This window comes from Leptosomus discolor, chromosome 1 (assembly GCF_034619465.1).
Source record: "Leptosomus discolor isolate bLepDis1 chromosome 1, bLepDis1.hap2, whole genome shotgun sequence".
In the NCBI taxonomy this organism is placed as follows: Eukaryota; Metazoa; Chordata; class Aves; order Leptosomiformes; family Leptosomidae; genus Leptosomus; species Leptosomus discolor.
The window spans coordinates 85779088-85800363 of record NC_141391.1 but is presented as its reverse complement, the minus strand read 5'-3'; the positions used below and the strand labels follow the sequence as shown (position 1 = coordinate 85800363).

General features: G+C 44.7%; 1 protein-coding gene across 1 annotated transcript in view; it reads right to left on the bottom strand.

Annotated features, from left to right (window-relative positions):
* The window catches only part of NHS (NHS actin remodeling regulator), a 258373-nt gene that overhangs the window by 1965 nt on the left and 235132 nt on the right, over positions 1-21276 (bottom strand). The window contains exons 3-7 of the mRNA XM_086464561.1: positions 18944-19077; positions 10096-10158; positions 7694-7886; positions 4256-4387; positions 37-2994 (exon numbers count right to left, since the gene is read on the bottom strand). Coding sequence (XP_086320687.1) covers positions 37-2994; positions 4256-4387; positions 7694-7886; positions 10096-10158; positions 18944-19077 — 3480 coding nt within the window. The remainder of the gene's footprint in view (positions 1-36; positions 2995-4255; positions 4388-7693; positions 7887-10095; positions 10159-18943; positions 19078-21276) is intronic.

Genomic DNA, 21276 nt, shown 5'->3' with positions numbered 1-21276 from the left:
TGATCAGGTATAATGCAAAAAAAGTTGACAACTGACCTTTCAGCGAAGGCTCATCCGCGCTGCCCTTTGTCTCGTCTGCCCTGCTGTCATCAGAGGCACTTTTGGTTGGGATACCTGATGCGATATCGTTTTCCTGCTTGCAACTCACTTCGGCGAGTGAATTCACTGCTGCCATCTCTGCTTCATAGCCAATATTCCCAGGCACATGGTGGCTTACGTCGGGTTGGTGCTTAAGCTGATCGCTGATGGCCGCTCCCTCGGCTTGAGCCGGGCTTTCGCCCGCAGGCCCAGCTTCCAGCCTCCCCTCGCTGCCTGTGGAGAGCTCTCGCTGAGCCTGCACTTGCTGAAGGTCACGCTCTATTTCTGCTCCCTGGATGGGTTTCTTTGCTTCATCATCACCTGTGAGGACAGCTGAGCCCTTCTGACACCCATCCGTGGAGATAGCACATGTCTGATTCGGAGCGCTTTCGGGCAAGTGCTCAGCAGCCAGGTGCGTTTGGTCCTTCCCAGGTTTGATTTCAACCAGACTCATGCTTGCTGAAGTTACAGCTTCTTGCTCACAGCTGTTCTGACCGCTGAAAGAGGAGCTCTTCTCTAAAGGTGGCTTTCCAGGGCCTGCTTCTGCTGGGGAAGTGTCAATGTATGACATTATGGCCTCCTCCGTGGAGTACTGGCGTGATACTGGTTTCTTAGCTAAAAGCGGCCTCATTTTGCCTGGGGAAATGTCGGTCGCCATCAAGGCAGTCTCCTGTATGCAGAGCAGGTCTGGAGTGCTGCCTTTCTGCTTCCCTCCTTCAGGCTTGTTGACTGCCCGGAGGTGGACAGACTTGAGAACGGAGGGCGTGATGGCAAGGGCAGAGGGAGGGCTGGGATGCAGGGCTTCCCCGACCGTGCTCTGCTTGGTGTGGCTGAAGGCATGCAGCTGGTGCCTGTGAGCGAAGGGCTTGCTCAAGACATTGTGAAGAGCACTTAGGTCGAGGTGAGTAGGAGGTATAATCGGAAGTTCAAGGTCTTTGCTCACCGAGGCGGTGCTGTCTTTCGAGAGTGGCTGCTGCAATGATGACTTCCTCTCTGGTACTTTTGGCTTCCTCTTGCTCCCCCCTGGAGACAAGGGTCCCGAAAAGAAAGCGGTTGGAAAAGAAGAGGTGGGTGTCTCCGACTGGCTGGAGTATCCACTGGAGGGCGAGGCTAACCCTGCCAGCTTCTCGGGGGAGGCCAGTTTAAACTCATTGTCAACAGAGGGGAGGGATGGGGTAGTGGCTCGTGACCCGGACTGGGATGTCTGGGATTCGGAGCTCTCTGGTGACTTGATGCACTCTATGACTGTAGTACCCGTAGCAGTGCTCGAATTGGACAAGGACCTGTAAGGATCACTGGATTTCAAGTCGTTCAGAAGCCAGAGGTCTGCATAGTGAGGTTGTTCAGCACCTTCATCTTTAAAGGAGGGGATATCGGCAGTCTCGAATGGAGTGTCCTTTAAGCTGCTGTCAACCTGGTTTGCCCAGGGGAGCTCCTGCTTGGCTGGCAGGTTGGGGCCTTCCACTCGGGAAGGTGTGTTTGAAAACTCAAGGGGCAGCTTCATCTCCCTGGTGGTGTGAGAGACGTGCTGCCCACCACCGATCTTTGGTTCTTTCTTGTCAGGAAGGTCAGTGCTGCCCTCTGATTTCCTCAAAGACGAGCTGCGTTTTGGTGGGGCTGGCTTTGCCTTTGGTTTCTTCAGTGAGATGCTCTGCCGTCCCTGCCTCCTATGGCTCATGCACTCCTGCCAGGTGCAGTCAGCCAGGCTAGAGGTCACACTCCCAGGCTGGCCGCTCTCGGAGCCTGCGGCTGCATAGTTGCAAATATAGCTTTTATTACCCTTGAGACCGCAGTCAAAGTGCATGGAGGTATAGTATCCTTCGGTATCCACGGAAAAGTGTGAGCTAGTGTCTGCCTTGTCAGAGGGGGTCTTTTCAAGGAAGCTGTCATAGGTGGCCATGCTGGTGAAGCTGGGGCATCCCAGGCTGTCGGCCTTTGGGCGCTCGGGGCTGAAGTCCTGGCGACAGGAGGCGTCGTGGTGATGGTGCAAGTAGTTCCACTCGCTGTCGCTTGTGTTGCTGTTGTTGGGGTCATCCAGTAAATCCGCCACGGTGGAGGTGAAGGAGCTCGCCCTGTGGCCCCTGACCTTGTCCTCGTGGTCACCAAACTGCTCCGTGATGAAGACGCTGGAGTCCTCATTGGCATTGGGAGCGGTGTTGAGCGACAGCTCGGAGTCACAGTGCGAAGAGCCCGTCAGTGGAGGAGAGGCGGCAGGAGGAATGGTTTCAGATGTCTGGGAGGGACACGTGGAGCTGCTCCCGCTCCAGTTGCCACTGGAGGACTGGTGGTCATCTTTCTGGTCCATGTGGCTGCTGAGCAGGACTCCTGCTGTGGAGATAGAATGAATGGGGCTCCCGAAGGTGTCCGAGTTGGACGAAATCTCACAGCTGCCTGAATCAGCCATCCTTGACAGCCGTGATCTCCCCCTCTCGCTGATGCTGTGTTCAGGGCTGTGCAGGTGCTGAGGACAAGTTAAACCAATAGGCTGGCACTCTTGTGAACCTTGCTTGCTCAAGACCTCCTTCCCCTTTTTCGGGATCCTCTCCTGACCAGCTAGGAAGTGCTCCGCTTCATACCCTGCACTCTTGGCAGTGGCATCCTGATGGCCCTCGCTGGCCCGGGCACCCTCACGAGGAAGGCTCCGCGAGCGGATGCGGTTGCTTACAGCAGCAGTGAAGACAGCATCTCCATTGTCTGCCAGCACCAAGATGTTGCCGGCGGAGTGGGAGAGGGAGGCGACGACACTCTGCCCCCTCTGGGCGCGGATCCGCCGCCGGGAGGGAGCAGCTATCAGGATTTCTTCTGTCTGGCACTCTGAGTCCCGGGTTCCCGACCTCCTGCTGCCGGAGCCAGAGAAGTCCGGGTTTGCATGCACAATCACATTGCGCTCTCTCGCCACTGGTGACTCGTCTGAATCTAGGACACATGGAAAGCCGGGTGAGTGGGAGAGAGCTCCACATTTCCTGGCGCAAGACGACCCGCGGAGCAACCCAAGAAGCATTATCCGCTGTATTCTTTCTTTTTTAATCTTGCTGAGCATTGGACCAAATTTAATTTTGCTCTAAGACGTATGTAAGGCAGACCTCATCCCGGTGAGGTAGGGCAATTCTCCTAGTCCTGCAATGTGATCTCAGTTCTCCTATTTCTGCAATGTTATCTAATGTGGAGCTGATCTTGCTGTGGTAAATATTAAGATAAATATTAAGTTTTCAGGTTTTGTCACTACTTCAACTAGCTAAAGGTAGTTTTCAGGAGTGGCTGCTGGACAAAACACTCCAAGAGCTTCTAAAAATAATTCTATTTTGACTACCTGCCTGTTCAGAATTTCCATTATTTGCTTCTTTACTACCAAGAATATCTGCAAGGCAACAGGATGTTTCTTTCATAGGTTCTCTGGTTGCTTATTCCCTATGATAAACACATTCCTTCTGCTTCCCATTAGGTTTCACGGCAATGGACCGAGATACCAGAGCCATCTTCAGGTGCAGATGAACGTTAAGAAATAACTATCCCGTTAGTTTCATTTTGGGTTAATAACAATTTTATACTGGATTTGCCCTCAACAGAGTTGCTCCTAACATACCTGGGACAAAAAGTGAAGTAAGCCACTTAATTTTGAGCAAATATCCTTGGTAATAAAGAATGGAAGGAATCGAGAATGAGCATGATAAATAAAAGGAACATTTAGCAAAGTTTCCCGTAGGGTACCAGCAGCTGTCTCTAAAGCAGATATCCAGCTGCTCATCTGAGTGAGTTATCTGGCTGTTGTGACAGCTCATCACCACTTTGCTGAGCAACATCTGTCAGTTCTTTACCTTAAGCTCCCCTCACGCAAGAAAAAACTTTCACTTAATCTAGTTACTTTTTATGCACATAACTATGGGTTCATAACAGAAATAAAATGGAAAAAAAAAGAACTGATTAACATTTACACGATAAGAGCTGAACACGTACATCTATATTACTCGGTAAGGCCCCCAGTCCATCAAGGCCATATGGAGTAATATAGCTTTGCTTACTGTAGTAAATCAAAAAAACAAACCACGTCATTCCCAAACTCCACAAGCATTTACGCTTTCGAGGTTTCGTTTCTTTGGAAGGCTGGCTACCAGCTCATATCCCTGCAATTTAAGTTGGTTAGAAAGCTATCTACCGAAGATTTGTATTTATACTACACCTATTTCTTGTTGCACTCTTCTGGGGATGCCAGAGATGGTTTTCCTCCTCCTCAACTTTCGTCTCCGCTGTAGTACAGATTGTGAATGAACAAGAGAGCAGCGTATACTAGCCTCTCTGTCAAAACCAACTCCTGCAACCCATAAATAGGTCTCATTAGCCTTTAGCAACAGTAAACAAATTTTCATGGCTGGAACACAGTGAAGGTATGTGAGCTTGGATTAAGCCTGTGAATAAACATAAGGGAGCCCTTATGTAGCTCTTATGTAAATTATATCACAGTATATCACAGTTTTACATCTAATTCCAGCTCCCCCTCAGCAGCCTGGTCTGCCAAAAATAACAGAAGGCATAAAACAACAAACCAAAACAAAACTAACAAACAAAAACAAACAAACAAACAAAAAAGATAAGAAAATAAAAGAAAATCAGGAAGGAAAATAGAGTTGAGAGCTCTTGGTAACAGGGCATCTTTCTTACAGCTATTTATCCATCTGTCACAGGGACAATGACAGTAACTTGTCTGCAAAGAGTAATCTGTTCAGCTACAGCCTGACTTATTTTGAGCAACTAAGCGTAAGAAAACAATTTAAGGTTATAACGCCATATTGCAGTAGTTGGGTGCTTCTTAGGAGACCAATATGCTAAGGGGTCTAACATTTCAAAAAGGAAGGAGACAGCTAAAACGGGGCCAAGCCCCCATGCAAGTTTAGAGAGCGTTCTTTGTGACAATGATACATGGCCAAGGGTGACATAAATGGGCAGCTACTATTTATTTGTGTACATCAGTAAGTGGCCTGATTTTCACAAGTGCTCAGCACATGGTGGGATGCGTGGGAGTCCATTCTGGGAACTGGGTCACGCAGTCAATCAAGATCCTCAATTTGGATTTAGGAGCCCAAGTTCACGGTCATATTTATTTATGACCACAGTCATACAGAGTAGGTGAGAATTCCTTGTTTCCTTTATGTTTCCGTGGCATTAGCACAAGGAAGTGTCTTTCACTTTGTTTTTTACACTGTGTTGTCAAAATGAAGATAAAAGGAGACCCACCAGAAGACCAGTGCCCATCTGTGCTAGCTTTTTGCACAACTGTACACTCACACTCTCTAAAGTTGATGTGGGACAGGTCAGAAATAATGTGCCAGGTCCATAAAACACTAACATAAGGATTGCTGGTATAGTGGTTTGTAATCTTAAGAAAAACGAACAAACTAAACCAAACAAAAGGGAAAAAAAATCCTGATAAGAAGCTCTATTTTAATAGCGTATAATTATAGAAAACATAATTATACACAGACATACACATACATATTACACTACATAACAATGTAAAACATTAAAAAGTAACTTTCTTGTAAAAGTTCTTCTTGAAATCTACTACAGTGAAATAGAGGCTTCAGACAGATGTCCTGTAACCACCAATGCCCCTGGAATAAGCAGAGGAAGAACTTTCTTTAATATGGAACAAAAGTGCTGTAAACTCCAACAACAGTCATTTTCAAAAAAGTGAACATTTCTCAGGGTTGGGAGAAGCTTAAAAAACAAAAACAGAGAACTGAAAGCAAACTCGTTGAAACGAAAACTCAATCAGCATCATTGCTGGTTTTCCAGCAACTGTGAGTTAGCCGAACATGCTCTGTGTGCCAGATGCACAGGGGTCATCTCCGAGAGGAAAGTGGAAGAGGGTATATCCTCCCCGTGACGCATACAAATTATTCCCATTAGTGCTAATGAGAATGATACACATAAACATCCAGAAGATTACATACCATTCTTGATCTGTAAAACTGATCAGTGGAAATTTGGTTCCAATGTATGGCAGGTGGAGTCTAGGCAAAAATGGCTATTACTGGAAAAGTTAACATTGGTCCCAGACCTAACTCTCCTCTGAACTGCATTAGGTGACATTAGCTACATTAGAAAGCCTACACCAGTTGGGGTCCTACATTGAATCTAGAAAGAACATAATTTTAACACCAGCTTTATCTCGTGGGAACGTGCCACACTACCTATGACTTTCCATGGGGATTTCTATCGCCAGTGCCCAACCTGCGACCTGGACCAGTCAGCCCCCAGCCTCCAGCCCGACAGGGTCTATGCAGGTAGCTCTGCCGACCAGCTGCCTTTCCTCCTGTGGGGCCCTGGCTGGCCAGAAGCACCATCGCCATGGCGGGGACATCCACTCCTGGCTGCCACCTCCCCGGGTGGGCAGAGCTGGCAGCACTGTGCAGTGTCACCTCTGCTGCCAGGGTGGAGGGGAACTGGGACCGTGTTGCCATCTCCAGGGGGGTTCATGCAGCTGATGGTGGAGCAGATGGGGACTTGTTAGCGTGACACTGTAGGACAGATAAGCTGCAAGCCCAAAAGCCCAGAGCCCCTTGGCTGCAGGCTGAGGCTGGACTGTGAGCATACAGCCCTCCCCACCATCATGGGGAACCACATAGCCTGTCTTGTAGGAAGGTTGGGCACTGCTGATAGACATGGAAACAGCAATGGGATGTGAGGGGCTGTGATCTCCCCCCCAGCCCCCCAGTTACTAGGAAAATAGAATTAAATACAAATATTTTCTCTTGGGAATGAAGACTAACTGAAAGCTGCCTGCTTTTTTCCTGATTGTTTATATTCAAGTCTATAACCGTGGAAGTCAGTCCACTTTATGCCCTTACATTAATCAAAACTTGGTGCAAAATATTATTGAGGAAAACTCAGATCAACTTTAGTTTACCATAGCCCTCTGGAAGGAGAGAAAGAGAAAAAGAGAAAGACAAAAACAGCCTGATTTTTGATTCTGGAAATAAGTAATCTATCACATTTAATAAGTGATATACCTGATGTTTCTATAAACAAATTCTCTTTCAAATAAATCTGGTCAAATGTATCCAAATGTTATAGAAATAAAAGAAAATGTCATTACTATACCTTCAGCATAGCTGCATGTAAAGAGATCTCAGAGCGATGGTTTGCATGCTACACAGTCATGCCTCGCATGTTTAAAGCACTGCAAATAGTAGCCTACATTCTCTAGTTTCTCTTCTCCTGCTACACATGATAATCATATGATTAATTTTGGTGGCTTTCTGCATTATTTCAGTCAGCTACATTCAAAGAGTTATTTGAGGTCTTTGTGAATACAGACTGTAGGTTATATACACAACAAAAGTACACTGTTTATACAGGGAACCAGTGTTATGTTACACTGTATAGCATGACTCCAAAAATACGGGCCAAATTAATCCTAGATGCGGCATCAGTGACTCCAGTGGTCACGCATAAGGGATGAAGTTAGCCCACTGTCTTCCAAAAACTAAATCCTGAAGCTAGGGTCTTTGCCCCCAGACTGCACAATCCCATGACTTCAAATAAATGAAACAAAATAAGTACTTGACCTCCCTTGAACCATGCAATAAATACAAAAAGAAATAGAAGAGATTTGTACCAGTGACATTGATGGGGATAATGCAAGAAGAAATCACTTGGGCATCTTGTTTCATTTTCTCCTCTGGAGTTGGGAGAGGTAGTGCTTTACTCCAATTGGTTTGTTTATCCAGTGTAGAAGGGATATTATGTATTGGATTTTTCGGCCTCTGACCTAACATGACATCTGTATCTTCGTCCTCTGGTGGATGGGACTGCAAATGAATACATTCAAAATCAGTGTCTCCCACTCAGGTACACGAGGCTAATTTTGAAACAAAGCAAACACACAGATCAGAAGTCAATTACAGGGATGCAAGGAGGAATCGTTCCAGCTAAGTTACACAGCACAAGCTATTCTCCAATGGAAAAATAAGATCCTGCTAATAGAAGAAAACATACTGGAGTTCAGCGTATTTACAGTGACATTTACAGGAGATTTCCTCCATCAGGAGGGGCATGTCCTGCATTCATGGGTAGCTGTTGCAAGCGTGCCCTCCATCACCATCAGCGTTAGACACATCAGCCCTCATTTGCATCCACAACCTTTTGAACACCTGAGTCCACTGATTACTAGGGAGGACTGGCCCCATATAACCATTCATTTGAGGACAAGCATCAGAAGGCCCAAAGTTTTAAAGAAGACCCCTCTGTACTTCAGAAAACCATTTGCATTTTGCTTTTACAAACTCAGACCATGAGCAGACTGAAGTCACAGCCACCCAGCAGCTATGCGGTGGGAAGCGGCGGGTGTTAACAGTGCCAGGGCGGGGGGACAGTGGCCGAAGAGAAGAGTAGCCACCACCAGAAGAAATTCAAAGGGTTATTTAGAAACCATGCACATTTTTACAGCATGCTACAGCATTCCTATCTAGGAAGTGCAAGATACGGAAGATAGAGAAACAGAGAGAAAAGTAAACAGCATGGAAGAAACACAGATGGTTTGTTTTCTTTTGGAAGAAATAACAAATCTCCCAACAACACCCTGTCTTGCAAAGACGCTATAATTTCATCTAGTAAAAGAGAAATAAATTAAGCACGTTTTCATGTGGTGCGGGCTACCAGCTCAGGTTTGGGAGTCTCTTTGTTTGCAAAAAAAAGTTTCTGTTTTGTTTGGAAGGGACAGAGGGGAGACACACTTACCTTTTTCTGCCTAATTTCCCTCCCTTTTTGCATTAATACATACTTCTATAAGCTGTGACAAGTCTTCAACCAGCTCAGGACATCCGTCTGCCTCTCGGTTTTTAAAAATGAAGTGCAATCCCTTTCAGGCTAGCTTCTCTTCAGTCCTGAATTCCCAGCTGCTTAACTACCAGCCTTCCCCCTCATGCCTGCTGTTTACACTTCATTTGCCAGTTTTAGTTTCGGTAGCATATACAGTGAAGATAAAATATTGCTCTCAAGCTCCTTGGCAGAGCATTGAGCAGGCGGGTGTTGAACACCGCAGGATCACGCCCGGCCTGCCATTGTACTTCTGCCATTCCTCCGCCCAGGCTCCTCACAAATCCTGGGGGAATTAACCGTCTCAGGCTTGCCAAACAGCATTTACGCCCAGGCCCCAAAAGCATTTAAGATCTTAACTCGGCAGCTACTATTTAAACTGTTGGAGGGCACTTACTTACCTTGCCAGTGTCACCTCCCGCAGCACCCCCAGACCTGAGACAACGCACGCTTCCTCCTCCTCCCGCCCGCAGAAAACCCCCTTTTCCCACATAGGATTTCAGTCAAACATCGCAGCCTTCTTTCTGCCTGCAGCTTTTGTGCTGATCCCCGGCAGACGTGAATAGCTCATATAAACTTCAAGCACAAAAGACTTTGTTTCCTAGGTAACTCCCCCCTCCCCAAAAGTTTGATGCATGCATGCAAAAAAACCCCACCCCTGCACACGCACACACACACACCACACACACGCACACACAGACAGACAGACATAGGCTGCATTTGCCCTGGATGACAATGAAGCAGCGGGCAAAGTGACCATGGCTTGCCAGAGCTCCTCCTCTCCAAACAGTGGCATCACCAAATGGCCAGAGAATAAATACCCACTGTCATGATGGCATTGCTTGAACAATTTCTTACCGTTTAGGAAAAAAAGAAGAAAAGGGGCAGTTTTGCAAACACATTGCAAGAGATTGAAATGCAATCACTGATGCTATCAACTCTGTCCTGGTTCAGGCCTTTTAAAAGAGGCAATAGGAGGAGGTGACCTCGTGGCCACGAGCTCCTGAAACCCATCCAAGGTGAAGAACAAAAAAGGAGGAAAAAAGTTATTATTATGTCTTACTGACATGAGAAAAACAGAAAAGGCTTCTTTTAGCACAGTGAAGTTAGCAAGTGAAAAGCAAGCAAGAGGAAGGGTTAGGATCTGGAAAGGAGAAGAGTGAGACAGGGCTGTTAGTTGAGGATTGCTTGTTTTTCCAGTACCTTTCTACTCCAGGGGGTCATGTGGCAACACTCAATTGGGGAGGGCGAACGGGTGCTGTTAAACTATAAATGTGAAATGTGAAAAAAAATAAATAAATTAAAAACACACACAAAACGTTTCTGGTAAAAACACATTATTTTTTGCTGGATAAATTAGCATCAGAGGCAAAACAAGTTGAGATTTCCACCCTGATTTCCTACTGATTTTTTTTTTCCCCAGAACAGACTATGCAGCTCAAGCAACTGTGCCCATAAAATGGTTTGGACCCCTGTGAAGTCTGTGCTTATTTTGCTTACCCAGAGTAGAAAAAACTGCAGTGAAATTGGTTCAGCCTCCTTGTACGGACATGCTTAAATTGTCCCGAGAATGCCTTGTATTGATTTGGTAACTTAAACTGCCTGGAGCTGAAGCAGCACAAGGTACATATCCAGTTACATTATAAATGATCTATTGCATAATGTAAGGGAAATTTTTTGCATGAGGTGTTTAAGCAATGGATATAAATAATGCTGGTCCTGAGGGTGATTTATTAAATACATTGATTGCTAATGTTTTCTGATGCTATCATTACATCTCTAAGGTTGCAATTGTGTCAGGGTGACAATGGCCAATTGGCTTTTTGTCACTTTTTGTAATGCTTGAAAGGGCAAACAGCGATGCCTGCAATGTCCCGAGTCTTGCTGAATCCCTGCACCTCCAAAATCCTCTTCTGGCAGAAACTCTGTTTTGTTTCTTGCAATGTCCTGTTTTAAAAACCGAGGAGTGAAGGATGACTTCTTTTGAAATAGGAAACAAAACAAAAAAGGAGATAAAGAAAACAGGTCTGTTGATCACACTGGAAAGCTCTAGCATGTCTTTCTCAGTGGGGGTTATTATCTCCCCCTGCATTAGTTAGCAGACCTGCCAAATAATCCTATGAATGTTTTTCCTCCCAATCATTATCAACACCACTGTTGATGGATGAACCACAAACCTCAGTTTGAAAGATTTTGCATTATATGGTCTCCTCTCAAAAAAAAATAGCCGTGGTGTGTCTCAAAAGGCCTAATTCTCCATTTTGTCCTACTCTCTTCCTAGATATACAGTGTCTCCTGCTTTGCCCTAGTCCCATGTGCAGGACCACAGGAAGCCTCCAGATAAGCTGCCCATAAGCTTTATAGGATAGCGGGGCGGGGGGCGGGGGGGGAGTAAAAAGAGGACTGTTCCCAGTTAATGTTTCCAGCAAGTTAGTTTCTACCCAGGTCAGTGCAAAACCAGTTCTCCCAAGCTGGGAAAAGTCCTTATCACAGGAGAAACACCTCTGTTCATGCAAGAAAGGCTGTGGAGATACTGAATACATCAACTGGTTCGGTCTACTCTTCAGATACCCAAGGATGATTTCACCCTTGGTCCTCTGGCCAAGTTTCCAGTCACCCGCTCTGAGCAGATTGACTGCAGTTAATGGGATCAGGATTTGACCTGAAATGCAGCTTCCCAGTGGAACGTATCGGAGGATGTCTGGGGAGGATTGAGACGGGGGAGACAAATGCTGCTGAGGTGACAAGAGTTCAGGATATGAAAATCTTTGCAATGTCCTGCAAAGACCTATGATGGTCCTAGTCAGTGCACAAGGAGAAGAGGATGGGAGGGACCTCCCGTCCTGAGCGCTGAGGACAGCTACATGTACAAGCCACTCCTGGGCAAACCTCCCCAGGACAAATAGCAGAACCTCGACTTTGGCCTCAAGCAAGGTCTGGCCACCCATGTCTGTCCTGTCAGTGCAGAGCTTTCCTACCTCCTCCATGTGCCACTCTGCCTGATGCCTCCAAGAAAAAACCTGTCCTGTTACACGTACCCACAGCCATCATTTGATGTGCCTAAGTCTCAGGTCCCTGTTTAAGCATGGCAGGACAAAATTCCTAGGTTCCTACCATGAAGAGGTAGGACAAAAATGGAGGTGACTGGCAAAATTTCAGCCTCTGCTGTCACAGCAGTGCTCTTGAGAAAGCCGGTGCCACCGCTACCTTGCCAAGGGGCCTGAGGTCACCTACTGCCTGTTCCGACATAATGCCTGCCACCAGGCAGCCCAGGCACACTGGGTTATAGCAGCAGGCTCCACATTTTGACACCTCCATGCTGTGGCAGAAAGTGAGCTGCCGCTATTCAAATGTTCTCATTCACTCAGAAGACCAGAATATCTCTAAATGTCCTGAGTAAATACATAATTAAGCAAGAAATTATTATTATATACCCAAGACTGTTCTGGTCTGATGGGCAAATCTGCAGTTAGGCAGTTTTCAAAGTGATTTCCTTTGTGTGGGTGTGCTTGGCAAACAGCAATGGTGATGATCAATCTGTTAAATACAAAGCCAGAATACTTTAAATAGGCATTTTTCTTTAATGGGCTAAGATCGCTTTGAAACCAAACTGGTGCATAATTGCTTGAATAGGGGTTTATTCTGCAGTCACTGACAAATGTGAGCATCTTTATTTTCTGAGCTATCCCATCAACTTCACTTGCAGAGGTGCCATTGTGCTCATGAAAGTGCTTTGCAGTAAAAATCTTGGTTGCATATGCACGTGATCTGATTTCTCAGTGCTCCGTGTCTCTTCAGTGTGAAAGGCTTCGGTTTCTGTGCTCTACAACAAAAAAGTCAGATGTCTGAGTCCGAACAAGTCAACAAGGCTATACAGAAAGAGAAAGCGGCATTGTCACAGAGCAATTCAGCTCACCTTCCTTCAGCACCTAACCCGGGGCAACATGAAGCACCCCTGAACACTTTCCCCGCTGATTTTAAGAAGAGCCTAATGTTACTTGCAGGCACCTAAGTCAGGACACATGATTCACCCTTTCAGCAAATGAAAATCTTCAACCCCATCAGTGCAGTGACAAAGAAGCAATTTAGCAGTTGACAAAGTTGCCAGCCTGGTAATTTATGGGCCTGCCCCATTTATTGTCCCAGAGATGGGATCCGGAGGAGGAAATGAATGGCCCAATAACAGGACAAAAATGCCACTTCTGCCCCTCTTCTCTTTTCCATGCCACTGCTGTTCAGGATCTTCCAGATATAAGGAAAGAGTAGTGCAAGAAGCATCATTTGCATTAAATCATGTACCTAGCCTGACTTACCTACAGTGACAGCATTACAGGAGATACTAGGATTTCAGTTAGTGCATAGGGTGTAATGAACACAGTGCAAAGGCAAGGGGAAAAACATACACCCAAGAATAAAGAACTAATGTTTCTTCAGATAATGAAAGATGTTTTGGGAATGCTAAAGTCTCATCAAGAGCATTTATCCTCAACAAGTTTGTCAAATGTAGGCATGAGTGAGTTGATTCCTTCTCCCTCCACTGTGTTTGACCATGCAGGCAAGGTGTTACCTCGCAGGAAGCCCTGGTGGTTGAGTCACAACCCCCAGCAGCACAGGGCTGGTGCTGGCAGCGCTGACACAGCCTTGGCAAGGGCAGGAGGCCGCTAGCAGCACAGCACTATTCTCCAGAGGACTATTTTTGACTTCTGCAGCCTAAAAGTTGCAACTAATAAAAAGGGATCAATATTATTTCTGACTTCAGGCTTCTATAGCACTGGGTGGGGGAAATTTCCTTCCCAGGATGACCTTATGAATAAAGTGGGTGATATTCACCCGTGCAGAGCATTGGCATGTAGCTTCAGCATCTGCAGGCTTCATATGTGGTCCATTTCTAGCAGCAAATGGAACATACGTACAGGATGCTTTCACCCTATGTGAGCACAGAAATAATACGTACTTATTAACAGTACATCCAGACTTCTCGCTTGAAAGCAATCATTCATGTACTGGAAAGGTAACATGTACAATAAGTGTGAACTAGTGTTTAAACCCACATTCACATGAGTTGAATATTGACTCCTTCTGCGGCCCTGGGTGAAACCTTCCTGTCTCCTTTCTCTGCCTGTAAAATGGAGAGCCTGCTGCTTTATTAAGTCACAGGAGTTAAGGAAAATGGTATTGATTCTCATGTTGGAAAAATTAAAGGTCTGGTAAAAGGAGAAGAAATACTAATAAAAGGTTAGCAGCTCTTCAGTGTTTTCAGAGCACGGCTGACTACTTAATTAGAAATTAACATTCATACCTCTACAGCAGCTTTCTTACACAGTCAACTGATGCTGAAGAGAAAATAACAGAAATATTTCTGACTGTGCTATTTCTGCTGCAAAACACAACCATGCTCACCTGCCTGCTCCCAACATTTGTATTTCCGTGTGTTTCGTTTTCCTCAAGTTTTTGTTTTATCTGCTTGTGGGTGTTTTCTTTTGGAGCATTACAAATGCGATCTGTTAAAGTACTGACAATCCTTTAACAATTAATGTACTACTCCAACATTTTGACAAGGTAGAGACAAAAATAAGATGTGTTTTCTGACAGAAGTCATACCACACATGGCATTCCAGCAGATGAAGGTACAAAATGATCATCCCACGATACAGAGTAGTAGGTATTAGGCTCATTGTACAAATAGTGCTATACAAGTTCATTCTGACGAATAATACCAGGTAGGTTTTATTTCTAACAGCTACAGGCAGGATTTCCACACAGAAAGTACATAGCCCACCTTGTGCCTGGCCCTTAACTCAGCTATTTTTCACTGAGGCTTAGTATGGCTTCAGCACAAAACTGTGTGTTACACAGTTAGTACATTCAGTTGTGCTTCCCTTTGCTGTACAAAGCATCCTAAAGCACGCCATCGGGAATATTTTTGAAATGGCAGGGAGATCGAATAAAACTACTTGATGCATTATTTTCTCCTCACATTTGCTGTAGCTGAGGTCTCAGGTAGAGGCAAAGCCTGGCTGGAAAAACAACATCCTGCTTCTTGTCCCTCAGATTTCTGCTCAGATTATAATTATGAACAAACTAATACTGAACTTTGTGCAATTGTGAGCATGAATTTCCAAATATTGTGTTCATTGTTTTATTATAACAGCTGTGCCATGAAGGGTTTGAGAAAGTGTGGTCCCATGACATTCTGAACTTGAACACTGAGATTTCAGAGCCTGCCCAGATGGACTTAGGGAAACTGAAGAAAGAAAAGACGCAGAGAAAATGAAAGAGAAGGCTGAAATGCAGTTGGAATGACATAGCATCTTCACACACAGTGACTGGCCTCAGCAGTGCTACAGGCAGAGTTGTCATGGGAACATGTATAAGGAATACTTCCCTCTTCTTAGCAAGTCCGTAACTTCCCCGTACTCTCCTCAGATTTGGGGTTTTTTTGTTGTTTTTTTTTTTTTCTTCATTGGAAAAAATGCCTGAATGAATGATACTTATGAATGTGTTTGGTTGTATAGTTCTGCTGTGTCAAGAAAGACTAAGTATGCTAGAGCTTTTCAGCTTTAAAAATGAATGACTGAGATAGATAGGAAAGTAAAATCATGTCTGCAAAACCAGAAGGGGCATGAAAAAAGGAATAAGGAAGCTATGCTTACTGTTTCTCGCAGTTTAAGAACTAGAAGGGATGCGATGAAATTATGAGGCATCATGTTTGAAACAAACAAAGGGTACATTTTTATACAGACTGGTAAAGTCATTGTCACAGGATGCTGTTGAGGCCAAAGGTGTAAATATGCTAAAAAAATGGATTAAACAAGTCTCAAAATCAATGCAGACAGGTTCCTTGGTGGTTATCACTCTGTGTTTCATCTCTGGCTCAGAAGCTCTGCAACCAACGTCTGTATGAAACTGGAAGGATAAATCATGGGACAATAAAGAGCATAAACCATGGCCTATTCTTATATTCTTTCCTAAAGGATCCCCTTCTGGCCTCTGAGCTAAGGGGACCTTTCATCAGACAAATCAGGACAGTTCCTGCAATAGAAGTAGACTATAAAGCTAACTCCAAACTTGTCTTGCCTGGGACACAAAGATCCTATGTAATTTCTAGTTCTGTACTTCTTCTCCACGACAAAATGATCTTGTGATGGAACAGTCCAAAATGTCCCTCCAGACCCATTTACACCAGCATTAGTTGCTTTGGACTTGAATTCATTTGGTCTTTCTTGGAATTTGTGGGACTTTGTCATCTTCCTCCCTTTAAAGACAGTCATGCTTAGAAGTGAATCTTCATCTGTTGTAGTTGATTTTCTCTAGATTTCCTGTACAATATACAAGATTTTTGGAAAAGCTCATAGCTACCTAATTGGTAGCAATAAAAACAGCAGCGAAAAGGTACAAATGTGTAAGCCTTGACTGGTTTCAGACATAGGTGACCTGTTTTTCAGTAGCTTTCCATAGTGATAGTTCTCACAGGTCTCACAGTGGTAATCTGAACATTTATCAAAATCAAGCATTTCAGTACCTTAATGCATACATTTAACTTAGATGGTCAGTTTAGAAAAGTTAGATCCTGTAACTTTTAAAAATTTCCCAGCTTCCTGTTGATCCCTTTCCTAATTTAAAATAAACAATCCCTTTCCTAATTAATAAAAAATACGGAAAGGGGCTTTTATTGTTGTGTAGTATTGCTTTCACCGGCACCTTCCCAATGCATCAGGAAAGTGGAATACACCATAGACTGCTGTGCCATGAATAAAAATTCTTGTGAGATTTAACATCTTTAGTTCATTGATGAACAGATGATACAGTTGACTGGAATCAGGTATCAAACATTATTGAGAGTCCCTGAAGCAGATACACATTTACAGATGTTAAAAAGCTTATGCCAAAAAAGGCAAGCTAGCCAATAATGTCATTCTCAACTTTCTCTTGTAATGATATCATTAAGTCATGAAGGCTGGCACAATATCAATTAGCTATTCATTGTTGCAGTGTCTTGTAAAAATCTCTGATTAACCTTCTGCCAGACAGAGCATTCATGTGCAGCTTCATCTTGCCTTGTTCTCTCTAATTTTTAGAGCTGCCCCAAGAATATGGCGTTCTCTCAGAAGTGGGTCAAGGCACTATGAAGAACTCTGGCCTTGGCATATTTGCAATTACCAAAGCAGAACATTGCCAGATGCCTTGAAACTGATAGGACGACAACCTCTGAGCAGCTCTTGTTTGTTTCTCCTTAGGGCAACATTGAACCTGATCAGCTTCCAAAAAAGGTCCAATATGGGTGGGCACAAAGCTTAGTATTTTCCCTCTTGAAAAGAAGAAGGTGGACTTGGCTGATAAAGCCAAGACACCTGCATTTAGCATGACTTAATTTTGCTAACTAATACAGGACTCAGAGGGTTGATCACTATTTATTATTATTTTGTGTTCCACGGATGGAAGTAATGTCTAAAACGCACTGGTTGTTTTCCAAACACAGCAAAGATTCAGGCCTTTCATCACTGAGTATGCAATTTCAAAAGGTATACCTTGTTTCCTATCTGATACCAAGAGAGTTTTATGTTCAATATACTGTACAAACTATTACCTGTAACTAGTTCTGATCCGTAACATGGGGTCACCTCTCCTTTACTTTTCAATGACCCTACAACAGCACTGGCTTTGATGATGACTTATGCAGAAGAAACAGATAAGCCTGTTTCTCCTTTCTGTCTTCCAACTCTTTTCTATGCTGTCCCTTAACATCAGGGTATCTTCTTTCAGTTGAATCATAAGGCCTGCAAATTTAACCAGTTCAAAGCCTGCAGTGATGGTGATGCTCTCCTCGAAATTATCCAGATAAGCAGCCAAAAATCCAGAATAGTCAAACTAATCAAAACCTTATCATGCATTTTTTGCTTTCAAATGAGGAACAAAACTCTTCTGATGGACTGGCTAGCTGACATTTTGGTCCCTGGATAGGTGCTTTACACTGTGACCCCTTTACCATTATAGTATTTCCATATGGTTAATATAATGGATTAGGATGAATGTACTTAGATTCTTAAGCTAAGTGAGTGATGATGCAGTAGCTCCATGCTTAGAAAGTTCTCACAGATGTAGCATCTTTGTAGATGCCAATGTCCCTGTACCTGAAGATGCAGGACAGATCTATCCCTACACTGAGGGCTGGCATTAGACATATGCATCACTTAAAAGCCAAATTCAGGTCTGATCTGTGGAGTTTAAACTGATTTGAAGAATGCAATGGCTTCTTAGCACAAGGCAGAACGTAGCTACTACGGCGCTTCCATGGGTCAAATACCCAGAGCCACAGAGGTACCGAAGTCCTGCTGAAACCAGTGGGAATTGTGGACCCAGTCAGAGTTAACCTTGTGGATCTGGTGCATTTCCTTTAACAATTATAAATACCATATTGTCAGCACTAATTTGAAATCAAATTAGTGCAGCAGTGGCAAGTTAGCACAGACGTACAGGACCAGGTCTTCAGCTGGAGTTCCCACTTGGCTGGCTGCAAGGACATGTGTGAGACATGAAGCATCTGAAAAAACTGCATGGAGGTGACCACTGCACAACAGGACCACTGCCCATACATACATGGAAACTGTAGTTCCATGTAGCTGGAGAAGTGCTGCTGAGCCTGTCTGCACACACATGAGCCTTCAAGCCAGCACTCAAAGCCCTTGAGTTCTCGGCTCCTGGCAATACTAATGCAAGGGCTGAAATTACAGCATCTGCTGAAATTACAGGAGGCTCCTGGAAGTGCTACCTAAAGCAAGAGCAGACAATGTGATGGACCGTGGAGGACTGTGTGAATTAATGCGTAAGTGAGCTGGCCACGGGTGAAAAATGAGAGGTTTCTCAATGGAAATGTCGACCCTGGGGCTGGCTGCTGGAAGCTGCGACCTGAGTTACACTGCTGACAGCCTTTAAGGTCAACTGTGTTGTACCTGCACAGGCTCGGAGGGGGGCACTTGTGAAGCACTGTCACACTTAGGTCCCACAACGCTAATAATGTTTTTGTGTGTGATAGCTGTAGTTAAAGACTTACTGGTAGCAAGTGACGGTCCTTTATAGCTTGTCTCTTTTGACTGCAGATTGCAGGGAAGGGAAGAAAGGGGGGAGCCACCACAGCGATGGGGCCTTGGACTTTTTGCTCTCTGTTATCGCCTCGGCTCCGATGTTCTGGATGAGAAAGAAGACATGAGTCTTTCCAAGTGTTAAAAACATATAAATATCTCTATTAACAGCACAATAGAGACATGAACAGGACGTGGACTCTAAAGATGAAGGTACTCTTCTTCCCCACTGACTGGTACCTATGATCTCTGTTGCAACTGTAAGGGACAAGCACTTACTAGACAGCCAAGCCCCTGGAAGAGCAATGCTCACGCAACATGCTCCAGCGTGTGCACCAAAGCTGAATTCTCCCCAAATGGGATTTATACCCTTTATCCGAAGTGACAAAGGAGCTACCTTCTAGGTGCTTGGAACCCAAATCCTGATTCCCAGTGGGATCATGCAGCTCCCGTTGTCTTGAAATGTTAAGCTGCAGTAATGCTTGCACTCTACCCATATAAAATATACCCCTGTGAGGAGAAAGAAGAAAACATAGCCGCAGGTAGGATTTCTTTCCCCAGCCGCATGGCAGCACCAGGTCCTGAGCATTGGCTTGACATTATGAAGGGTGTTGCAGCGGCAGCTCTGTGTCCTGGCATGGAGGAGATCATCCTGGAAAAGTCAAGATCTCTCCACCCCAGGCCCAGAGGAGTCTTCCTTCACCATGGACTCACAACATTCAGTCCTCTCCCAGCATCAGTCTCATGTCGCTGAAACCTTCCAAGTGAACAGGAGAATGCCCATGGACTTTCCATCTCTAATTTTAGGTGACAGTCAGATAATTACTGTTTGCATGTAGTGCTGCTATAAAGGGATGATGGATTCACCTGCTGCATATAGCTATGGTGCAGCCAACAATATTTGCTGCTAGCATAGCTGTTTTCTGATCTAATGTTTAGTTTTAATTACTCCTGGTCAAACAGATAAAGAGATAATGAAATTCTGATAGAAGGAATAGGTGAGACACAAGAAACATGTTTAGGCTAAATTTCTGATTATAATTTCACTCCAATATGTGCAGTTATTCGGGAAATGAAATAAAATAAAGAAGCACATGCCAAGCTGCCTGCTGGACCTGCACAGCTGCCATTTAATGGGAGGACGGGAAGTTGCCAAAACACAGATTTGTAACTTTAAAATGATGAGACCTTTTCTGACAGCTGCCTTCCTATGCTGCTGGCAGGATTTTTGCTGCCCACAAGATGGCAGGCAGAGATCAGTCTGGTCCTGGGACAACTGCAAAGCAGAGCTGCTAGGAGCAGAAAAGCCAACTTCTGCTCTACTCCAGTGCTACTGGGATTGCAATTCGGCTGTATCGCTCTTTGCAGTGCTATGAAGACATACTGCACCCTCAGTGTGTTTCTGAGCTAAAATCTGCAGAGAGGGTCAAATGCGGTAATTAATTGGAACATCTTATCCAGCTAACACATGCTCTGCAGATCTGAGTAATCGATTATTATTATAACCTGATAACAATAATAAATGAGCAAGGCAACGATAGCTGTTGGTGCGAAGCAATTTCACACAGGAGGCTGCTGCTGAACATTTTAAGGATGACCTGCATGGATTTTCTCCTTCCTTACGGCACACAAGAAAGACAGGCTTGTTTGCCTACTTTTACTTGCTTCCCGGTAAGAATTTTCCCTTGGTTACATTCCCAGTGAAAATCAATCTTTCCCCATCTTTTTGTCTTCCCTGTAGTCTGCTGTTGTAGGACCATCCGTATTTTTGCACCCAGTAAACTCCCTTTATGGCAGGGATCCAGGAGCCTGGTTATGACCTCGATTGCTCCAACTTCCTCCCTCTGTTGCGTGATTTGGTTTTGAGGCTACAGGTCTCCAGTTTGTTAGGTGATGTCAGGAGGTGTTCCCTGGCCTGGGGAGGGGACATCTGCCTGACCCTTCCAAGTTGTCTGGGGTATCACCTGGCTATGAGCTCCTACCCTTGAAGGATGCAGGTCTCCTCCAGTATCATGCTTAGAAACCCCATGCAGACAGCCCAGTTTCTGTGGAGACTCTGTAATACAACTGGGCTCCAGTTTCAGCCCTTGGGAAGTTAAATCTTATCTGTCCTTGAGCTGAGGCATTCTTTAACATCTGTTTAGCGGAGGGAGACAAGATGGCCTTGTTGAAACACTCAGTGCCTCCATCCTTTCGGGGTCAGTGCATGGATTTGCTCACACAATTCAGACATACCCACTTTAACAGAAAAACATATGAATCAAAAATGTAAAATGGAAAAATAAAAAGTCCTTTTCATCTTTAC